Source organism: Cyrtonyx montezumae, unplaced genomic scaffold, assembly GCF_038088225.1.
Source record: "Cyrtonyx montezumae isolate F1298 unplaced genomic scaffold, pur_monq_1.0 scaffold_13, whole genome shotgun sequence".
Classification (NCBI taxonomy): domain Eukaryota; kingdom Metazoa; phylum Chordata; class Aves; order Galliformes; family Odontophoridae; genus Cyrtonyx; species Cyrtonyx montezumae.
The window spans coordinates 29,228,210-29,250,950 of NW_027071859.1; the positions used below are offsets into that span (position 1 = coordinate 29,228,210).

Consider the following 22,741-nt stretch of genomic DNA (forward strand, 5'->3'; position numbering starts at 1 on the left):
ATATCGGACTCTAACTCTTTCCCTGCCTATACCTGAACTGTGTCTTCAGGTATCAACTGCTGCCACCAGCAGTCTGTGCTGACACTCCCTCTAACCCATAAGGATGCTTGACGACTCAAGTTTACCTAGAGAGCACAAATCCACCCAGCAAGAAAAACTGCAAGCGCAGTGATGTCACCTGAAAGACTTGCTTCATAGACTTTCATGGTCTTTGGAGCAGGCACAAATGGACTGTATTGATTGTAATCAGATCGTTTCTCTGAGGCTTTTTTTAAAGAGTAAACACCTTTTGGCCCACTTCCTTCATCTAACAGTTGGCAGTAACCCAACCTAAACCACAGATGAGAGACTCAGCTGTAAGCACTAACTACACGTGTAGGCAAGTTTGGGAAGAAATACACAGCTGCCTAAACTGTGCAACTTCCTCACTCCCCTGAATTCTGTCACTGCTTTGAGAAAGCAGCTCACAAAGGAGAAAAACTGATCTAGCAGAGATATTCCTAGTGACAGAAGGCTGGCCACAACCTGTGGTCCTTTCTCTCTGCCTCTACTGCACGTGAAGCACTAGCTTTTATTGAAATAAAAGCCCAGGGATACTGCTTCCTGGCATTGTGTCCCGAGGTACCACAGCATCTCAAAAATGTGGTTATAGGCAGGTGCTCCATGCAGTATTCAGGACAGAAAGCTGGAAGACAACTGTTTAAAAGTGATTTATCATCCTTCAATTTATTAAAAAGCGACCAATCCTAGGCTGGATTAATAATTTGGTGAAGATGCCCACTCTTATTTCCCAGGCTGAATGTATTCCTGACATACACTGCCTTTTTGATGGCTCTTTTCCTCCTTCAGTAAGAAAACAAAAGGATGTTGTTACTCAAGTAGTCATCACACACACTCATTAGTTGGTTGTGAGTGACGGGGTGAAGGGCTTTGTTAGTACGGACAGTCATGAGCAACTACACACAGGGGGCTGTAGTTCATGGTAGCAGTAACAGCTGCACAACATACCCCCTGAACCTGCCATCAGCCCTGACCCCCGCCCAGGGAGCCAGAGCCACTGGCTGAAGATTTCTTCAGTTCTATTTTCATAGACTGAGTCTCGGCACGAGGCTCGAATTTTGTCACATTTCCTGCTCCTGAGGCTGCCACTACTGGCTTTCCTGCTTTCATACCTTTTGACACGGGAATACGGGTGGGTGTAGGTCTCAGGGATGACCCATCCTGTGCTGTCTGCAAAAGAGACACAGAGAGAGAGAAATGACATGAACTGAGGATTTTTTCTTCTCACATATTCTCATATATTGCACTTTTTACAAGTTCTTCATTTACTGCTCAAGCAACAATGTCCTAAATCCTAATGTCCTGTTAGCAAATGGAACGTTGGGGTTTGAAACGTGTCTGTAGCAACTACTACTAGTGCAGGGCCAGAGGTACACAATCAGAGTGAAACTAGTCTTCCAGAACTGGGGATGCTGTAAGGATGGGAATCCCTGCAAATCTCAGATTCTGCAGCACACCACAAAGCAGGGCTCACTCAGAGCCCTGAGCCAAGGCCGAGCTGTCAGACAGGTACAAGATGAGCTTCACAAACGCACACCGATGAACACGGGCCCTCTAAACAGAATGGCCACGTGATGCTAACTGGCTCATCGCCATGCTTTCAGAGCTGGGACAGGCTCTCTCAGTCACGTAAATAAAATTGAACTTTGCTTCCCCTGGTTCAGTGGGCCATGGCCGGGGCTGGTTATTTCTGCACTGGGAAGTACAGGGGTAGGAGGAAGCAAATAAGGCCAAAACAGAGAGACTGGGCAAAAATCTGAATTTCCCTTTCCCATTGCTGCAGGAGGAAGGACGTGGGAAAGAACTCTCCCCTTGGGAGTCACAGCCTCTGCTCAATGACCTCTGGCAAAGGCAAAGCTTGCCAGGGCTACCTCAAGGCAGGGCAGACGTGGCCATTCAACCCATTCAACCAGCCCTGTCTTGGCAACAACCTCCCGAGCACTCTTATCCTTAAGTTTGTGGACTTCAGAAAAATAAACCAAAGCCCAGTACAATTTCTGACACTTCTTTCTTCTGGAGGGAAGCCAGCTGAGGAGCCAAGCCGCGTGCCTGAAGCTGGCAGACCTAATACAGCACCAGCCACAGAGCTGAGCCCAGCTGGAGTGCCATCACAGGCCAGGCAGCCCTCCGACAGCTTTGGGAATAGGCAACTCAGTTTCACTGTGTAAAGGATACAAGGAGCACTAGGATGGGACAGAAAGATTCAAAAGAGCCAACGCATCTTTTCTGTCCCATTAACACTGGCAAAACTGGAAGCTTCCCCTTACAGACCATGACCTAAAAGAAATACTTTTAATCATGACAGTTGTGAGAGAAAAATGTATATTACATTCTGCAGCAAGCAATACAGAGACAAATGTTAACAATGACAACTTCATCTCTGTTCCATGTCAAGTTTGGCTTTTTTTATTTTCAGATAATCAATGAAGACTTTGCTCTCACAGAAGAGAACACCTTTCATGAAATTCAGAAATCCTAGCTAGAACTATCCTCTGAATGACTGAATCTTGCAACTTGTGGCATACAGACAACATAAAAGTAAACTTCTGAAGAAGAGTGGATTAAGATTGTGTCAATCCTAACACATATTCATTTACTTTAGAGTGTTTTGCTCCATGAAGGAGTGTTTTTCTCTCTCAGAGGATTTCCAGGCATTAGAGCCGTCTGTCTGCACCCTGAGTATAAGAAGGAAAACCATTCCTTAATCTTTTAAGAACAGTTCAAACCTGCATGTGTACACACACACACAAAAAGAAATCACAATTGGAAAACCTGAATGCTGTCTGCCTGGCAGGAAGGAAGCCATTTTCAATAACTAAAAGCAACATTTACAATAGTAGTCTAAAGGCTAATATGGAACTCACGTGTAGATGTCAAAACAAGTTAGGCCCATACAATTCTGTAGGGCAAAACATGCAAATGCATTCCATCAGGCTTGGAAAATATGTCAACATCCCAGGGAGCCCAAATGACAAATATCTTGTGCTCCCTGAAAGAGCTCCACAGTCTGTAAACATGAGGCAATCGAATGAAGTAGCTGGAATCTCAGGCATTTCTTCAGCTTTATTTTCATGTAAATTATTAACGAAGGATTTGGGCGCTTTCAAGTTACTCATTTCAAGCCTAAATCGCCCAAAATCGCTGTGAAAAGGACTCCAACTGGCTTTCCATTTTTTCAGTTTCCTTCATTATGGCATACAAACATGTTGATTCTATGGAAGCTAACGGCCGCTTTGCAGACAGCTGCAAAGAGCATTTTGTGTTAAGCCAAGGAAAACAGCACAAATGTAGCTCGAGCCGTCCCCTTTGGCAGGGTAGCAGTGGAAGCAGGCAAGGGACACGGTACACTTCAGCTCAGTGTGGCAGAAAACCCATACAACCTTCTGTCTCTTGGCGATTCGTTCCAAGAGCCAAACTGCAAGCAATCCCCTCCAGCCCTGTGTGTTCACAGGCTGTGTCTTTTTTTCTGGCCGATGCAGGAATGTGCTCAATTCTGACACAGCCGGCAGGGACAGCTTCACAGGAAGGCAGAGCTCAGAGCTGGCTCTATGTGGCACTGGAATGTTACGGTCAACTTTATTGTATTGTATTGGATAGATACACAGAAGTAGAGTATTCATGCATATGTTCACTTTTGGAATATTTAAATAACGAAGATGCATTTTCAGCATTCGTTGTTATTCTTGATCAGATCAGAGACCAACTTACCCTTGACAAAACAATTCCCTTTCTGACATAAAATCTATTGCATCTACTGCAATTTGACACGCTGTGGGCTATTCAAGCTATGTGAGGCAGTAGATAAAAGGGGATCTAAGGAGACCTGCAACCTCTGATAAAGCAGCTGGAAGCTAGATAGGGTACTTGGGAGCACTTAAAATGACACAAATGAAGTAAGTTTAGGTGACCAAATCCTGAAAGGCAGGTACCATCGGACTGGAAGCTTAGCGGTGGGTTTGGGTTTTGAAATCCAAATGGCTATCATTATGTGTTAAACACTGAAATCGATCCAACTGGGCTAGCCTCAAGCATGTCAGTATGGGGCTGCAGGATGCACCAGAGCTCCTCCCTTGGAGGTCCAGGGAATCGAAACAGAGGCTGTAAGAAGGGGACAGACACTTCAGCAGGGTTTGTTGTGACAGGAAGGGGGGAAATGGCTTCAAACTGAAAGAGGAGAGATAAGGATAAAAGGAAAAAGGTTTTTCACAGTAAGGGTAGTGAGACACTTGAACGGGTTGCCCCAAGATGTGGTGGGTGCCCCATCCTTGAATACATTTAAGGTCAGGAAGGACCAGGCTCTGAGCAACCAGATTTAGCTGTAGACATCCCTGTTAATTGCAGGGGAGTTGGACTAGATGGTTTTTAAGGGTCCCTTCCAGCTCAGATGAGTCTATGATTCTATGAAGTATGTCAAAACATCGAGGCCTTGCTTGGCCAAGCCAGTGAGTTCAGGTGCCAAGGGAGACAGTCACTGAGAGGTACCTCTTTTGATTGATCTTTTTGCTTAACTGCTCAAAAACTTGCCAGCTCTCCATCAAACACCTGATCTTTCTTTGGACCAGGGTCCCATTTTCTCTATGTCAAAACTGTCAGAGACTCCGAAGGTGGCTCAAATCAGGGAGACAGATAACTGCAGCTGCTCTACTGTACAGGTTGCTGCCAGTCAGCAGTAGTTCCCCCTTAACTCTCCACCTGTTCCACTGCTCCACCATGAAGCCACAGTGTCTGGATTCAAACTATTGGGCAGGCAGACTCCACAGGACGAACCCTGAATAGTACTACATGTGCACCCTAGAATTAACTTCACCTGCAGTACTGAAGATAACTCTATACATTGAAATTGGAAAGCAAGTTAAATGTACTCAGATACAAAAACAGTAACTGCAGATCTGTTGTAGTGATGGATGAGAGCTAGAAATTTCAGAATTATTTTCCCTTTTGTACTGCGTTAGGACACTGTAAAAAGTACCTTGTATGAGAGCTAAGAAAAAAGTAAAACCAGTGAGCTGAGAAAGCAGCTTTGTTTCAGTTTGTCTTCTTTAATTTTATGAGCTCATACCCTCAAAACATTACCCATGTTGGCTTCTTCGAAGGTCGGTAAATGATTACAACTTGTTTTTCCTGACCAGGGGGATTGCATGAGTTTATAAACCAGCCATTTGCAAAACAGATGGTGAATATACAACTTCTATTTTTTTTTTCAGAGAGTTAGGGAGGAAAAAGCACAGTTGGGCTTGGTATAAGTTCCCTGCTAATCTGACATGGGCCTTAAAATACAAAGGAAAGTGTAAGATAAAGTAAATTGTATGGCTGAGCTATTTCCTTACATTCCAAATCAGGGATGAAGTGAAGAAAGAAACTGCATTTTAGCCAGATGAAAACAAAAGAAAAAAGTTTTGTCTGCCACAGTTCAGTGCACCACCACAGAAGAGTCAGACATCTAGTAAAAAAAACAAACAAACGGGGAATTCTCAAAAAAAAAAAAAAAAAAAAACTTTTCCAAGCTTCTGAGAGACAAAGGAGTTCATAAATGAATTAACTTGAGACTTCAAAAAATGAACAGTTGCCTCTAATATGCAGGAGTCCCTGTAAAATATCACCATATCGCATTATGCATGGAAGGAGAGAGAGATTGCATGTACAATCCCAAATAGATCAGTAAGGCAGATGCAAATTTCTGTAAGTCAGAGAGCTTAAATGGGAATGGCAGCATCTCTCTAGAAGTGTGGAAATGCTTCCATATCTTCAAAGGTACATTAAATACGTTTTGACATTTAAGATTGGACAGAGATGGCTAAAGAGTGTGTTATCTGAGTCCACTCCTGAATGACATGGGCAAATGAACAGGGTATGACTGTTCAGTATTTGCCAAGATAAAAGAAAGAGGCTGCAACCAATGAAGGTATTGCAGTGAAAGGTAACAAACAAAAACCAGCATTTTTCTACAGCCCACGAGCAAATTCACTGCTCTGTGATGTTGTGGAAACAACAGAATAAGCAAGTTCAAAACACAATTAGAATAGACAGAAAAAAACTCCACCATGGTCTATTAAACACAAAGAGGTGGCTACAGACTGTGGTTCAGAAAGAAATATTCACCTACTGCCAACAACTGGGAACAGACACTGAGGAAAACATTACCCTCTGTTTATCCACTTAAAATAATCTTACCCTAAGTGACTGCTATAGGCTAATATTTAGCTAAATAAGCTTTTGGTTTAATACAGTACTGCTGCTTCTGTACGTTGGTCAGATTGCAAAATGATGTCCAAGACCTAGTAAATCTTAAGGGATAGCACTGTCCAAAAAGGGAATCACCACAGACAGAAAACAGCAAAAAATATGGTAGGAAAGCACTTAGAAAAGTAGAAAATATTGGTGGAACAGAAAGAACTTAGTATTAAACTGGCTGAAAGAGGTTTGGAGCACAAAACAATGGTACCAGGTCTGGTTATTCATTCCTTCAGGATCCAGTATTATAGCAGACATGAATTAAATTATAAATATAATGAGATTCTACCAAAGAAATATCAGCCTGCTCTATCATATGGTAAGGACTCTCCAGTTGGGCCAAAAACCCACAAAGAATTTTACTTAGCAAAAATTGCTGCCATCGCCATCACTCTTTGTCCCTTTCTTTCTCACTTGGAATTTTACATGATGGCCATTATATTCAGCAGCTTTGCATGGACTTCCTTGCAAAGTTACTCCTTTGGGAGATAATCCAAAAAGTATATTAAAGGGGGCTTATAAACAGGAGGAAGACCAACTTTTTGCATGAGCAGATAGCGATAGGAAAAGCGAGAATAGTTCTGAACTAACAGAGAGAAGATATAGGTTAGATATTAAGCAGAAATTCTTTACTCAGAGGGCAGTGAGGTGCTGGAATTGGTTGCACAGAGTAGCATTGGAGGACACGTTGGATGGGGCCTTGGGCAGTGTGGTATGGTGGGGGCAACCTTGACCATGGCATGGGGCTGGGACTAGATGGTCTTTAACGTTACCATCCAAACCAAGCCATTCTGTGATTCCACATCTTTGTCCAGTGCTGGCATAAAACGTCTCACTTCCAACACGGGCATATTCAGATCTTATTGCTAAGCTTATATCTGAAACACCCGTAGGGTAGTCTAGAGTTTCTCCTCTTCCCATTCATTCTCTCTCTGTTGGTGTCTCAAACCCAAACTACGCTCCTGACCGTGAAGGTTACAAAATGGTAACTGCTGCTTACCACTGACTGTGTTCCTCGAGTGGAGGATGTAGTAACAGGTGTTATAGTGATAGTACTTGTCACCTTGCTTGCTGCAGGTCGTGAGGACAGGCTGTTCCGGGGCGATCGAAGGACAGTACCAGTGACAACTTCTTTTTCAGCAGCTATGTTCACCGGTCGGACTGTTATCACAGGACTTGCACCATCTGGTGCAGCACCGGGAGAGCGCTTAAACTGGGAACCCAAGTGGATGTGGATTTTGTTGTCTTCTGTTGTAATAATGTTGGCGTTGGTGTTGTATTTACGGATTGGAGATGGGACAGTTTGTTTTTCCGGTGTTACTTTGAAAACAGCCCTTCCCATGGTCATGTCTTGTGACTGCGGAGAAACAGAGATTTCTGCTGGTGCTGCGGATGTTGATACTGTCATAATCTGAATTGGTGATGCAGGTCTGTCGACAAAAGGTACTCTACCTCCCTCCGGAGACTTTTCTCTGGAGAATGTTGTTATAGTGACTGGAGACATGGAACGGTCTGGGCCCAGTGGACTTTCACTGCCTTTTCCTTTTGAGGACATAATATTTGGAGAGGGAATGATGGTTATCCGTGGCTTCTGATTTCCCAAAGTAGGAATGACAGTGGTACTTGAAAAAAATTCCTCTGAGGTTGGGCTGGTTATCTCCAGAGTAGCTGTGCTGTTCTCATGGTCTGGCGTCACCCGAATATGAAGAGGCTGACCCTGCTTTGGTGAAAGCACAACCTCCCCAGAATGTGCTGTGCTACCGTGGGTGCGGGCTCCTTTATCTGGAGATGCCTGAGCCCCAGGTTCCCTCTTTCTCATCCACGGTATCCAAGATTTCCTCATTGCAAGTTCATTTGCCGCTGGGGGGTATCTCTCAAGCACTGAAGAACGCTCCATGGGTTTTTTCAGACCTACCTGTCGCAGATTACTCATGATGTGATTCTCTTCCTGGAAGGACTTCCGTATAAACACAGCTGGAGTTTCTTCTTCTGCTGCTTCACTGCTCACAGCATCTGTTTGCACACCTGTGGATGTCACAGGAACATCAACCATTCTTCGTCCGTTTATGCTGGGCCTCAGAGCACGGCTGTAACGCTTGGAAAGTTCTAACTCTCTTGTTAGATTCAGAACTTCCTGCCCCATGCTCTTGTTCTTATTTTCTTCTTCTACAAACCTTTGCTGCAGAACTGAATAATCAACTTGGAGCTGAGAAAGCTGGTCTTCTTTGTTCATCAGCTCATGGATTTTTTCCTTAAGAGCCTGAACTTCTGCTTTCAAATCTCTGCTTTTAGCCTCTTCCAGACGAAACCTGTGCCTCAACTCCGCCTCCTGGCTCACTGCTTCACCTTTTTCTATTGCTTTGTTTTTGGCAATCTGGAGCTTCATCTCCTCCAACTGTTGAGAAAGTAAGTTAGCTTTATCCTGCTCGGTCCTAAATTTCTGCTCTAGCTGATCATATTCATCTTCTGTCTTCATCAGATCTCCTTCAACCACTTCCAGCTGTTTGAGACGTTTTTTCAGTCTTTCAATTTCAACAGTAAGTTCCTTAATCTTGTTGTCCTCATGACAGCCATGCTCTGGTCCTTTCCTAGCTCGACCTCTTGTAATTTCTCTTTCCACTTCCTCCATACCATCAATTCTTTTCTTTAACAGGTCAAATCGACAGCTTAGCTCAGAGGATTTTTCTTCTTCACTCTTCAGTTTAACAATTAACTCATCCCTTTCTTTTGTCAAAACAGACACCTTTTCCTCCATTTCTGATTTCAGTTTCAAAAATTTCTTACTTTCTTCTATCAGTTTCTCTGTTACATCCATAACTTTCCCTTGTTCAACTTTAAAATTCTTGTTTAAACCCTCAACCCTTTTTTCCTCCTGTTTTATTTTCTCCACCATATTTTTCCGTTCATCAACCAACATTACAGTAAATGACTTCAGCTTCGTTAGGTCATCTTTTAAGCTTATTTCAGCTTTTTCCAACTTACTTTCTGATGCCTCAAGGTCTTTCACTCGAGTCTTCACCAGTTCCAATTCGTTTATCAAATCCTTAGTTAAATTCTTCTCTTTCTCCAAGTTTAAGTGTAGCTGGGTGCATTCAGACTTACTTTTACTGAAGGCCTCTTCCAGCTTCTCTAGTTCTGACATTCTCTTCTGCAACTTCTCCACTTCCAGTTTCAACTCTTTGTTATGGTGCTCTTCCTCTTGCAGTTTATTTTTCAGCTCTTTACACTGGGATTCCGTTTTTGTGATCTCTTCATCTTTTCCCTCCATTTCAAGTACACGCTTGCGGAGGTTTTCAACTTCTGCCATTAAACTAGAGTTCCCACATTCCCCCTTTGCTATTTTATCTCTTAATTCTTGAAGTTCCTCCTCAGCTTTCTGAAGACTTCTGTTTGTTTCCTCTAGCTCCTCTATTCTGTGAGTCAATCCAACCAGCTTGAGTCTTAGCTGTCTATTATGTGACTCTTGATTAGCCAGTTTAGCAGTCATCTCCTCATGTTCCTGAGAAAATGATGATGTTTTGTGTTCAAGTTCTGTTTCTAAGCGCATCAGTTTTTGCCCATCTTCTTTTGTTTTTGCAGTAACAATTTTAAGCTTTTCTTCTTCTTCCTTCAGTTTTTGATTTAAATCTTGTATTTTCTGGCTTTGTTGATCAAGTTGTTCAATATGCATTTGTCTTTCATCCACTAGCATGAGTGCAAATGATTTGAGCTTGACTAGTTCTTCTCTTAGTTTATTGAGTCTCTTTGTGTGTTCTTTTTCCTTCCGGGCTTGATAGATCTTCTCCTGCTCAAGAAGTTTCTTCAACCTGAAACAAGTTAGAATAAATGCATTAAACTACAATATATCCATATTTGGAGCATGTAACAATTTGGTGTAATTCTCTATTTTTAATTCACTTTCAGCAAGATTCCTTTTTTACCCATTAATAACTTATGTCATCTTTCAGCAAGTAACAACCTACCACACGTATGTTAAATTGCAGAATTAACTGAAAACTATCAAATCATCCAGAATTCAGATAATGAAATGTTATACATGTCTACATAGCAGAGATATCCATTTTTAATTCTTTTACATTTATTTCTCATTTAGGATGATGCTGGTAAGGATATATCATGTCCTGTCAGGATAGGCATTATCTACTCACCAATCCATTTATGCTGACTTTTTCTACAAAGTCATTTCCTCATAAATGTCTTACACATATGTAAAAGTGTGTAACATAAGATAGAAAAGGAAAACTAATTGCTATATGCAACCATAAACAAATATTCATAAATGCTAATTATAAATATACCAGCTGGACAGAAGGTTACGCTAGCACATGACTGATAACCATCTGGGCATCACGGCATAAGAAATCAGCAGTAAGAGAAATTTGCCAGCACAGTGATTATGGATGCTAAAAGGTTTGTTCTCCCTGTCACACTGCCATTTACAGTAGCAGATGTTGTTGGCTGTAAGAGTCATCAAGCCTTTGGCAACAGCTAACTTTAAATGTACTTTCATGAAATCAGCATAAATCAGATCTATCCTCAGAAAGATAATATAGATCTACATTTTCCAGCATGGGAAACTGAATTATTCATTACCCATGCAACATTTCAATGGGGAAACGAAGCACAGTGCCTATTTTATATCTGTTCATATTGAGGATACACTGACACAAAAAATAGAGTTGCAAATAACAGAGGGATATAGTCTCTACTAGTGCATTAACGCAAAAGCTGCAGTATGATTTAAAAAAGAAGACAAATTTACCGTGAAATGACATATTTTCCAAACCACTGTCAAAGCACCAACTTTGGTATACTGAAGTGTAATGTAATGACTCAAATCCACTTGCTTTGCTCCCTCATTCACGAAACAAATTTCTTTGTAACGGCAACACACAGTGAAGTGGTCTTCTTCACAGCACTGGCACAGCTGCACAGAGAGGTGGTGGAGTCTCCTTGGGAGACGTTCAGGACCCACCTGGACGCCTACCTGTGCAACCTGGGCTAGGGAGCTGCTTTGGCAGGGGGTTGGACTCCATGATCTCTAGAGGTCCCTTCCAACCCCTACAGTTCTGTGATTCTGTGAATAGCAGAGCAATTCACCACCACTGTTTCAGTCGAAGCAACTGAAACCCCCAAGTTTCAGCAAAGACTGACTTTTCCAGTAGTGCTGTCTATAAACTCCTGTGTTCTAAGTGGTAGTGGGTGAAGCATGGGTACACATTCCCCTCCGCTGCCTCAGGAATGGAGTGCTGCAGAGAGCTCCCGAGAGCTCTGGGGATGTCTCCCAAGCCCTCACCTGAACTCTAAGCTCATAAAGCCAACCAGCTATTAATGTTTCACTCCTCATCCCTCGGGGACCAGAGGGAACAGGAACTGGAATGAAATGCTATGAGAAAAGAGAAGGAAGCCAGAAAGCAGAACAGGATACAGCAGGTAGGGAAGGAGAGGGCTGAAGAATGCATTTGAAAACAAATCAGATAGGATGTGGGAGTAAGAGAATAGTAGGAACCAGTAGGAGAAGGAAAAACAAACAAACCTTGCAGCCAACCTTGCTGGGTCACAAAAAATCATAAAAAAGGTTTGGCAGCTCTTGGGAAAGGACTGAAAAGACATGCTGGTCCATGTATGCCTTATTATGGGTCACGTTCAGAGTACCAAAAGCTAAAAAAACCGCTGCTGCTCACAAAGCACTCACTTTTCACACTCAAGGACAAACTTTATTAGCATGCAGTATATTCCCTAGCTACTTTATCACACTGCTTTATGCAAAAGTCTCTGCCAAGAACTCTCCCTATCTCCTCCAGGCTACATTTTTCAAGTAGGATGCATCCTACCGTGACAGAACAGTGGGACCTAGCCTGGTGGGGCTCTGAGCAACCCAACTCCCAGTCATCAACTTATATATGAGAATATGAGATCTCAAAAAAAAGAGAAAATGGCCCCTATCAATTAAAAAAACAGAAGACTGCTTTCTCTTCTTTTTCAAGATTTTCCCATTTGAAAGCCTATCTGCAGATGCTCAGATCATTGCCTACAACTCTGAAATCGCCAGGCTGTTCATAGAGGATGTGTGTGATTTTACCTATCAGAATGGGCAGCCAGGATGCTACAAGAGTGCAGAGCAATTCACTGTCTCACAGTTATCTGAGAGCCTACAGGGGAATGCTGCTGAGAAAGCCCCTCCCTGAAAAACAAAAGAAATACCTGTTGGTTAATCTGAGACAAAGAAATGCCAGGGATGAGGCTGAGCAACATGAGAAGAAAGCACATCAGCCCTGTCACTGTGCTGTGACTATCGGGAGGCTCAGAAGTGTGGAATAACTGGATCTGCAGTGCTGGGAAAAGCAAAAATAAACTATCACAGCTGTGACAATACAACCAAGTGATTTAGCTTACACGTTCATGTTGAACAAGGTAGGAAGCACCATGGAGTATTTTATCTGCCTCATTTTTTAGAGGGAGGAACCAGACTGCCCAGGGTCTGCCAAGTGAGCTTTCACAGAAGCCTGATTCTTGATGACACTTCTCTTTGCCACATCCAGGAAAACTGCTTCTTTAATGGACGGATAGGGATGCACATCCAGATCTGCACAGGTGCCAAATGAATTAACAAAATCTGTGCATTTTCAGTGTTATTTCTAACCACTAAAATAATGATATCTCTTGTCTAACCCTTACACCTCAGCAGCTAAACCAGAAATTCAGCAGGACTGCAAAGTGGTATTGCCTCATCCTGACCCTCATCAATGGTTTGCTCTTGGGCTTCTCATCTGACTGCTGCTGCTGTTTGCTAAGTGATGCTGGCCTGCGTGGGCTCTGGTAAAGGCTGAAAGCACTGCAGGGACTCACAGGACATGTCCTTAATGCATCATCCTAAGCAGTACCTGCATTCCAGGTTGTCAGGAGGTTGAAAGCACCTGCATTTAGGGTCAAAACAAGCATAAAGGAAGAGGAGAAAATAAAAACAAAACAACCTCACAACACTTAAACCTCACCACACAGCACTAAAATGGGAGCTAGTGACAATAACAAGAGCACAGTCTGTCACTCTGAGCCCAGTCCCTGTATTTGCTGTCTTGATTTGCTTATCTTTTTTTAAGTGATGAGGAGAACAATTTGGATAAAGTTATATGACCCGCAGCCATCAGCAAGAGTCTCAACAGTGAGGATGCAGGCAGGTGTACTCAATGCCTTGTGACAGGGGATCCTAACAGCTGCCTAACACTCCAGAGAAGTGGCCCTGCTCCTTTGGTCAAGGTTATGTGCCTGTGTTCTGTCCTACCAGTCCTGAATGACTTGCTCAGACTGGGGCTGATCACTCCATCAGGTCTAGAAGGCATTTTTTCCGTAAAGGAAACCTGGCCAAAACCATACAATTTCCCCCCTCAGCTACATGCCTGCTGCCAGCAAGTCTGGCTATTGTGTCAGTGTGTTTGTAGGAGACAGCACCGGATTACAGCACAGACTTGGTTTGTAAGACCAGCACATTGGGTGTGCTGGGGAGGTGTCCAACACCTCCCCTAAGACTTAGTTTAACCACATATATTGTTTTTCCTGTTTTATTCCATGTGTCATGTTCATCTGCTGAGACGCACAGGAGGAACCCCACAGTATCACCTTCACAGCGTCTGTCCTCAGACCAGAGTGAGACTTCACCATGAACTACAGCTTACAGCTGGAGAATTGCAGAGTCACAGTAGGGGTTGGAAGGGATCTTCTAGAGATCACTCAGTCCAACCCCCTGCCCAAGCAGCTCCCTAGCCCAGGTTGCACAGGTAGGCGTCTGGGTGGGTCTGGAATGTCTCCAGAGAAGGAGACTCCACCACCTCTCTGTGCAGCTGTGCCACTGCTCCGTCACTGCACTGGGAAGAATGATGCTTTGGTGGCTCATAAAGGCACTGCAAGAGCTTTGATGAGTGTTATTGAATTTTAGATGGCACTTCTTTTATCTGTGAAGTATAAAAAGAAGTAGCAGCAGCAACACCTGAACCAAAATCAAGCATTAGGTCTTGCCTACATTTGCAAAAGAAAATTACGAACAGTGATCAGTAAGCACGTCTTGCTTTCCAAGAGACTTCACGACTACGTTTGAAATACAACAAACAGGAAACTGAGAAGTTTAACAACCCTGCCTAGTACTAATGGCTGGTAAATGCCCTTCTCCAAGGTGGCATACAGTATTTTAAGAAAATACAGGGAAGTTTCAAGTTATCCAGGGTAAGATGTTCAGTGATTTCTAAAAAAAAGCACCTCTTCCCTCCTGGAAGCATTCACTTCAGAAAATGTTAATGAGAACACATAGAAGTGAAATCCCCCTCAAACATTTATGGAGAATTATACCAGTTTGCCTTGCACTTGCCTTTTCTGTGCAAAAAGTACTTTCCTCAAGGTAGGACACCACCACCAATGCCCACACAGTCCTTCCCATGCCTAGTGCAGAAGTGGGCTCTCAGCTATGTGAGGAAGCTCACAGAGGAGTGCATGGCCTGGCACAGGAGCATCTAGTTCCCACTACACAAGAAGGCTGAGGTGAGCTTCCAAGGGAGCTCTGGATGTTTAGGAGAGAACCCATGAGAGGGGTGGAGTCACCCAGAGAAGTGGGAAGAGCTGTTCTACCACTGAGACAGAGACAGCAGTATGGGAAGGGTTGGGGGGAGAAGAAGGTGAGGTCTCTGTGGCACCTTTTAATTGAGCTCATACACACTCGAAGGCACCTCAGAGATACTGCTCCCATAGAACTCTCTTCTATCATTACAATTCAGAAACATTTGTTCTGATGGGATGCGATGACTTCCACCCTGCTTTGTGGACTGTTGAGATGGGAAGAGAAGCAGCCTGATGAGGGTAGGATGGCCTGGATGGCAACTGGCAGGGGAGGCTTCCTACCACCCAAACCAGTCTGCAGTCCTGGGGTCCTGGGGGAGCCTTGGGAGGCATTCCCTCATACCCACTACATGCCCACCTCATATCTATGTCATACACACATCAAACCCACCTCATAACCACTCTGTGTCCACTTCATGCCTACCTCCCACCTCAGACACACCCCACAGCCACTTTACACCCAACTTCACGCCCTTCTCACATCCACCTCATACCCACTTCATACCCAATGGCAGAGGGAAGATGGGTAACATCAGGTCCTGGGCAGGGAAAGTCATGAACTACATTTGTTTTGCTTTCTCTTTTCTATCCCTCAGAACTTAAAGCCAGCTAACAATGAGACATGTGCTTCAACTGCTATGGAGCTTACTTCTGAAGCTGCTTGTCGATTTATCTGATATCAGAATCTATCAGCACTGCAAACAAATAAAACTTGTAAAAAGAACAGATATTATTTCTGGTGAATCTAAGGAGAAACTTTTGTTGCTATCCTCTCTGCAAAATTAAAGTACAAGAAAAACCATGTATTTTTCACTGCTGAATTAACTTCTGAGAAGCGATTGTATCAAAGTATATCAAAAGCAAATCAACACTCTTGCTGCTTCAGAACTACATGTCAGTTCCCAAGCGACACCAGGGGAAGCATTTTCTTAATCTAAGAGGACACACAGCTTGTCTTACACTATAATTTCTTCTCCATTTTGCCAATTTCTAGCGCTGATTTCATACAAACGGGAACTTTTCCACCTCCCCATCCCACTCCAAATCGAGCCATCCACACCGACGTCCGCACTGCACAACCTGAGGCTCTCGGAGCCCGAGAGCTCCCGGTGCACCTGTGGGCTCCATCCCCACCTCGGCACCGGCCCTGCAGCTCTGCTGCTTCCCCCGGCTCGACCCGGGCCCCGCATCCCGCTGCTGCCCGCATCCCGCTGGCGGGCAGAGCGCGCAGGTACCGCAGTAAAACAACAGCAAAAGATTATAAAAAAGGAATGGAAAGGAAAAAGTGTTAAGAGTAAAATTAATTAATTAATTAATTAATTAACTAAAAATGGAAAACATAAAAAATGAAAATCAATAGTGAAAACGAAAACAATGGAAAACGATAATTAAAAAAAAAAAACACAAACAAACAAACAAACAAAACACCTTGTAACAAAGTTAAAAACAATCCAGCAAATAGCAATGACCTTACCTTATAATTAGCCTCTTTTTTTAACTATTTTTATTTTTATTTTTTTTTTTCCTTTTTAAAGCTACCGGAATGAATCACCTGCAGCCACCGGGCAGTCCCCGACGGCGGCACGGAGCCGCGGCTCAGCTCTCCCCGCCGTGCCTCTCGCGGAGGGCCGCCGCGCCGGCCGGGGCAGAGAAGGGGTGGAGCGGGGAGGCGGCGGCCGCAGCGCGGGGCCGGGGCGGCGGCCGCGGGGCGACGGCGGGAGCGGGAGGGGGGCTGCCAGGGGAGGGGGCCGCCCCGCCCGCACCCCCTCACGGTGGGCTCCGGGCGGCATGGCCGCGGGTGTGTGTGGAGGACCCGTAGGGCCGCGCTGCAGGCCGGTGCCGCCCTTGCCAGCAGCCTGTGCCGGAGTTCGCAGCCCCGCCAGGCGGGCAGGTCGTAGGCGAGCGATGAAGCAGCTCTCGTTTGACGTCGGAGGGTGCTAGTGGCCCCGAGCTGAGCTACGACGCGCAGGAGAGGTCCCCCGATTCATCCCCCTGAGTTCCGTGCTGACCAGCGCATGACATAGGAGGCACGGAGGCGTGAAGAAACCCTCTGGGGATTTGATGCACTTGCATGTATGGTTTGGGAAATACACACATGCCAGCAAGGCTAACCGAGATTGCGTATGAGGTCTGAAAGCACCATTCTGCCAGATCCCTGTGATAAAGTGTCTTAAATCGCCCTTTTTGACATAAAGGGATTTGAGGACTCCCTCAGGTTTCCTAACAGCTCCTTCCACTGGCCATAGTCACCTTTCCAGCCTCAGCAGGAGAACTCAAAACCACTCTGCTCTTCCCCTTCTCACTCCCTTTCTCCTCTCTTTTTCTTTGCTCTTCCCCTTCTCGCTCCCCATCTTTCTACTTTTCTTTCTACTACCCCAAACCACAGAAAGCATATTACATCAAATACAATTATCCACAAAAATGGGCCACTGTGTATTTACACTGTGGGGAAGCTATTCAGTTCCCTTTACTGTTTTTCCTTAGGACCCTTGCCCCTCTAAGTACGCTGGCTGGGCAGCACTCATTTGCAAAGCAGGTGCTTGACAGTTGATGCTATGCTCACAGTTTGAGCCCGTATTTTCTGCACGCCCATCAGACTGCTGAGCACAGCTGCCACTTTCAGAGTAGGAAACAGAAACTCCAAGGGGCTGGGGGCTGGTGGGGAACATTGGCTGCGGGGTGCTTAGGATGTGACAGCAGTGCTCTGTGTGCTGAGTCCCAGCCCCGACTGCCTCTGAGCCCCTGCACATCTGAGCCCCAGTTCCAACAAGCTGCCCAAAATGGGAGTTATGCTCAGTGTAAAAACGTCAGAACCCATGTAAATTAGCTTCATGTGACTTTACAAGTGCCATGGAGGAAATGTGTCACTTGAGCTCAACAGTGGTCCTGTCACATTTTCCAGGGAAACTCACAGCACCCTGAATCACACTCTACCTTTCCATTCTCCCCCAGCTTCATGTACTAAACACTTTCTAGAATGAAGCTGGGGTGCTACAGAGAAGTTGCTGCCTCCTGTAAGCGAAGCTGATGCATCCCAATAAATTTCTGTCACTTTAGTGTTAGAGAAAAGTTTTCTGCACAGTTTGATTACACAATTAGAATTTATCACAGCCCACATGCCTCAAGCAAACAAATATTCAGCTTCATCTACTTACCTTGTCCTTGTGTGTTTGCCTTTGCAGACCTACTAACCATTCTGGTAGAGCTACACATTCTTCAACAAGGGAAAACTACACATATACAATGGAATACACTAAAATAAATATTCGCTGTTGAAATATAACAGTGTGGCGTGTAGAGGGATTGTAGTTTTTAGACCCTTTAGATCACCTGCATAAAAGTCTGTGACATGGGTTAGTAAAATAATTACAGCAGTAGCAGGAGGGCAGCCTCAAGGCAACCTGCTCCCAGAAGCACAGAGCAGTCTGCAAGCCGGTTTCAGAGCTAGCTACCTGCTGGCAAAGGGTTTGTCCCACTGCTGCTGCTGGCTCAGACCCAGACCTGGCTGGCTGCAGTCTCTGTGCTCCCTGCACAGCCTGTCCCAGTGCTGCAACACCCACTGCTCAGTCTTGGCCTCCTCACCTCTCAACTCTGTTTCCAACCCTCACCTCTCCCCAGTCCACAACCTTAAATGCCCTTTCACATCTGCCCTAGCTCTTCTTTCTTCCATTTCATGGATGTCAAGAAAGTCCTTACTCAATATTTGCATTTGGAAAGCAGCTGTCCATCTATAGCAACCAGTTTTGTACAGATATGACTTAAAGGGAAAGCCACGGCAGGTTCAGACCCATCGTGTCAAATCTGACCACTCACAGCAGCTATGTGACTCCTGCCTGTACCATACACATTGAGGTGTTACCTGTACCTGTCACCAATTTGGCAGCAAAAACATCAGCAACTAGAACAATAATTTGCCATGAGAAGACCAGAGGGTGACTGAGAGCACTGCTAGTGTCCCTGCCTATAAGTGACATGTTAAAGGGAATACCCAGAGGATGCCTCAAAGCCTGTCCCAGTCTAAGCCACAACCCTGGTGCCAGCAGAGTCACAAGGACACCCATGACATCCACTGCAGGGTGCCAAATTATAAAACCACAGACTGACTGAGGTTGAAAAGGACCCCGGAGACATCTAATCCAGGCGTGAGAGCTGGCTGAGAGCAGGCACAGTCAGAGCAGCTGGCACACGGCCTGCTCCACCTGAGTCTCATGGACCACTTTGGATGGAGACATCGCAGACTCTCTGGGTAACCTGTCCAGGGCTTGACCAGCTTCATGCTGAAAGAGATCTCGGTTAGGTCAGATCACAGAGATAAGGCAACATGTACCGTGCACTTTGCCTCACGGTAGTCACCAGCAGCACCTGTGACCACCAGCAGTCCTAAGTGGGCACTTAAGACATGCTCCCCCACCTTACTCTGTAACTTAGTAATAAAGGCACATAAAATGCAATGCAGATACAGAAGTTCTCCAGATGTGAGCCAGCAGTGCACAACTTCTTAGAGGAAGCACAGCATGGTAGTGGCTTGCCTACACAGTCTGCGCTATCTACGCTTGGACTTAACAATAAAAGTATTCTCCAGCAGCAGGCCAACCCCTCCAGGTACCCAAGGCAACAGCAGCACCTGGGCTACAGAGGACATCAGTGTAGGATGTCTCAGCAAAGGTCAGCTAGACCTTCAACTCCATAGTTTTTCTTTCTCTGGAAAGACATTGTCCAAGAGCTGTGTTCCTAAATAAAGCAGCACTCGCAACACTGTGAGGCCAGATAAGAAAATAAAAAAAAAAATAAATAAAAGGAGGGGAGTGAATAGATAGGAATCCCAAATTCCTGCTCACCTCTGAAAGCCAGAAATTGCACTGTGCATCTGGCACAATCTGCTATAGAGGAGAGTAACTGGGAAGCAAAAGATGGAATTGGTTTAACTGTTTAATGGTGTGCTAATAGACTGCACATTTCTTTGACATGTAGCTCTCTTTAAAATGCACTGAACTGGGCACAGCAATGGATTTTTCTTGTAGATTGTAGAGGCTTGTAACAAATGATAGCCTTATATAAAATTTTCTGTAGGCAGGGCTTTGTAATCTTTCCAGGGACTCCCCTACTCTCTGTTGGCTCTTTATCTTCGGTGTAGCAACATATGTAACATTTGTAAGGAAGGCAGCCCTTGCAACTCTCTCCAAGTTGTAAACTCTCCCCATGTTACAAAAAGCCCAAATATTCCTGTTTGTGCAAAACAAAACACTGAGTTTGTGCTTATATACATGGAAAAGTACCCTGTGTGGCTTGCCAGACTCAATTCTTTTATCCATAAAACCCCAAAGTGAAAATTTTCCAGTATTACTTTTCATTATTTTCATTTTGGTAAGTCAGTCTCATCTGGTTTAGTCAAACCTGTCCTCCACTTTCTATTTATCCAGTTGCCCGCTCTGAGCTTAAGAGATATGAGTCCAGTGGTGTTTTGATAGAAGCTGAAAACTTCAAATACTGAGGGAGGGGAGAGGCTGATATTAATTTGCTGCTGAAGATACAATGAACAAGGCGATACCTTGGGCCTTCTGAACACAAATAAATAGTGAAGATAGAGGTAATAAATTCTTGAAACATGACTTTGTAGAAAAAGCCTGAGAAAAAAGACTTCAAGTTGGACTCTGTGCTGTTGTATCTCAAGCAATATATTTTATACAGCTTACGTCATGCGCACTAAAAAACTTAATTTGGTGAGCTACACTGACAACTGGCTTTGTTCACCTTTGTTCTTATTTAAAACAGGTTGTTCCATGCAGCTGTTAAAAAAGCCATGCACGCACACACATGCACACACATTCACACACGGGCTTTTTTATTACTCCCCAGATCTTTCTAAATATGTAATGCTGCTTGGATTTAAAATTCTTTTTCTCTTTGCAGCGCGAGAACTGCCCTGCTCCAGGACTTGCTGCCTTTTATGGAAGCATGATTCAAAAGTTTAACAAAAGAAATTCTGGCTTTGTTTTTCTTTTCCACATTTTTTGTCCTCTGCTTTTCTACTGTCGTCATATTTGTGTGTCTCATCTTGGTATCTGGGAAAGATCAGTATCTCCAGTATTGCATATACGACTCAGATGTTTTACTACATAAAAAGAGCAAAATTAACTGCCTTAAGTACTATACGATCATTTGGTGCAAAACAGTTCTGGGAAGTTCTGGTGCCTGTGTTATACTGTGCCAAACAACATGATTGATACGATGACTTCTGCTTTATTTTTACCACATCTTTAGACATAATCTTTTTCTTGCAGTTTGGTGTCTCCTCCGTCTGTTACCTCTTCACCATCTTTCTTCCCTCTGCTGTCCACCCATCAAACCCTAGCCCACTCTACTTTCCCAATCACCTAGTAATGATGGCTGGAGTCACTGTGACAGAGTCTCAGGCATGGGAGGAGTGTTTACAAGTAAACAAGTGGAAAGGCTTCAAAATCTAGATTTAAGAAGCATCATCATCCAAGTAATTGCATGCACTGTGGTAGCCAGGCTTGTTCTCGGGCTGCGCTGCACAGCAGCCAGGTGGCCTGAGGAGGGTTTGCTCAAGTGGAGGCAGTAGAAAGGAACTCTCTTCTCCTTCAGTGCAGGGTCTAGGATTCTCTTAGAAATGCAGGCTCTGCTTGCAATATTTTTCTATTACATTTTGCCACCTCAATCACAGTTTGACATAAGGATAAAGCAATATGCACCTACAATAACAGAGAAAAATAGACCATTTCATAAAGATTCCTTTCTGATCTTTAAGCATGAGCTCCCGGGAGCTCCATAATCACTGATTTACCAAATAATGAGTCCTCAGTAAAAATTTCAAATGCTGTGCAAGGGTAGCTGGCTGCTGCTCTTACAACTTAAATGGAGACTGATAGATTTTAACATCAGCACTGAGTAATCCCAGCTGTCACCACATCTTAATATGCCATGTCCCAACTGTCAGACTGAAGAGCTATGAAGGTATTTTGGTTACTATTCATGTCAGGACCCTCATCTTTTGTCCTGAACACAAAGGAGCACACACCTGCCCCCTATATCTGTCTCACAACTGCAGCTTTATTCATGCTTTCTGTCCCTGTGTTCTGGAGTTGCATCATAAATGGGGAGGTGGGGGGGAAGTAAAACATAAAATTGCTACAGCTATACAAAACTTCTCTAGTGCTATATAGCTAATGGTTTTGTTAGGTTTGCTGCTTGCATTGTGTCTACTGAGAGGCAATTATAGCAGAGAAGGAAAGATGAAAAACCCTGCATATAGATCTGATTTGGGGACAAATCTGTATTTTGGTCAACCAAATATGCAGTTTCACATCCTTGGAAGTTCTGTCATCTTACCTGAGCTCTACATCTCCACTAGAGCTTATCTGGGATGCCTGAAATACACATTTTTACCCAGACAGCGTTGTGGGGAGGCTCATTCTGAGGACCAAGGAGACATGGGCTGACCACAGCCTCTGCATATGGACAGGAGCTATAGGTGCTTCCACTGGGAAGGAAGAGTTGCAAGGTGCTGCTTCTGGAACCAGCACCTCCTAGATGCATTAATGTCCCAGGAAGTGGCACATCTGGTTTTATTCCTTTCTACATTGGTTTCCTTGCTGCTTTAAGTCAGGTCAGGTAAGCATACTGGTAGGCCTGTGAGTCTGGATGCACTGAGCCCATGGGGCTCCCATAACACCAGACCCATCAGCTGCATGTTCACAGTGACATCAGATATTTATGTTCATGATGGGACAGCAGTCCAGTGACAAACAGGGTCAAGATGTTTTCCCTCAACTTCTCCACAGCCCACACACCCTCCCCAGGCTCTGCTTCACACCTCATGGCAGCT

General features: G+C 44.4%; 1 protein-coding gene across 4 annotated transcripts in view; it reads right to left on the reverse strand.

Annotated features, from left to right (window-relative positions):
- FILIP1 (filamin A interacting protein 1) overlaps positions 1–22,741 on the reverse strand; it is a 59,655-nt gene that overhangs the window by 8,098 nt on the left and 28,816 nt on the right. The window contains exons 1-3 of one of the 4 annotated variants that reach the window (XM_065730906.1): positions 16,370–16,541; positions 7,292–10,097; positions 1,009–1,230 (exon numbers count right to left, since the gene is read on the reverse strand). In XM_065730906.1, the coding sequence (XP_065586978.1) occupies positions 1,024–1,230; positions 7,292–9,982 (2,898 nt within the window). In that variant the 5' untranslated portion in view covers positions 9,983–10,097; positions 16,370–16,541 and the 3' untranslated portion in view covers positions 1,009–1,023. Of the gene's footprint in view, positions 1–1,008; positions 1,231–7,291; positions 10,098–12,373; positions 12,433–16,369; positions 16,542–22,741 lie in introns of those variants that run through there. The other 3 variants (XM_065730907.1, XM_065730904.1, XM_065730905.1) reach the window with 3 other exon arrangements.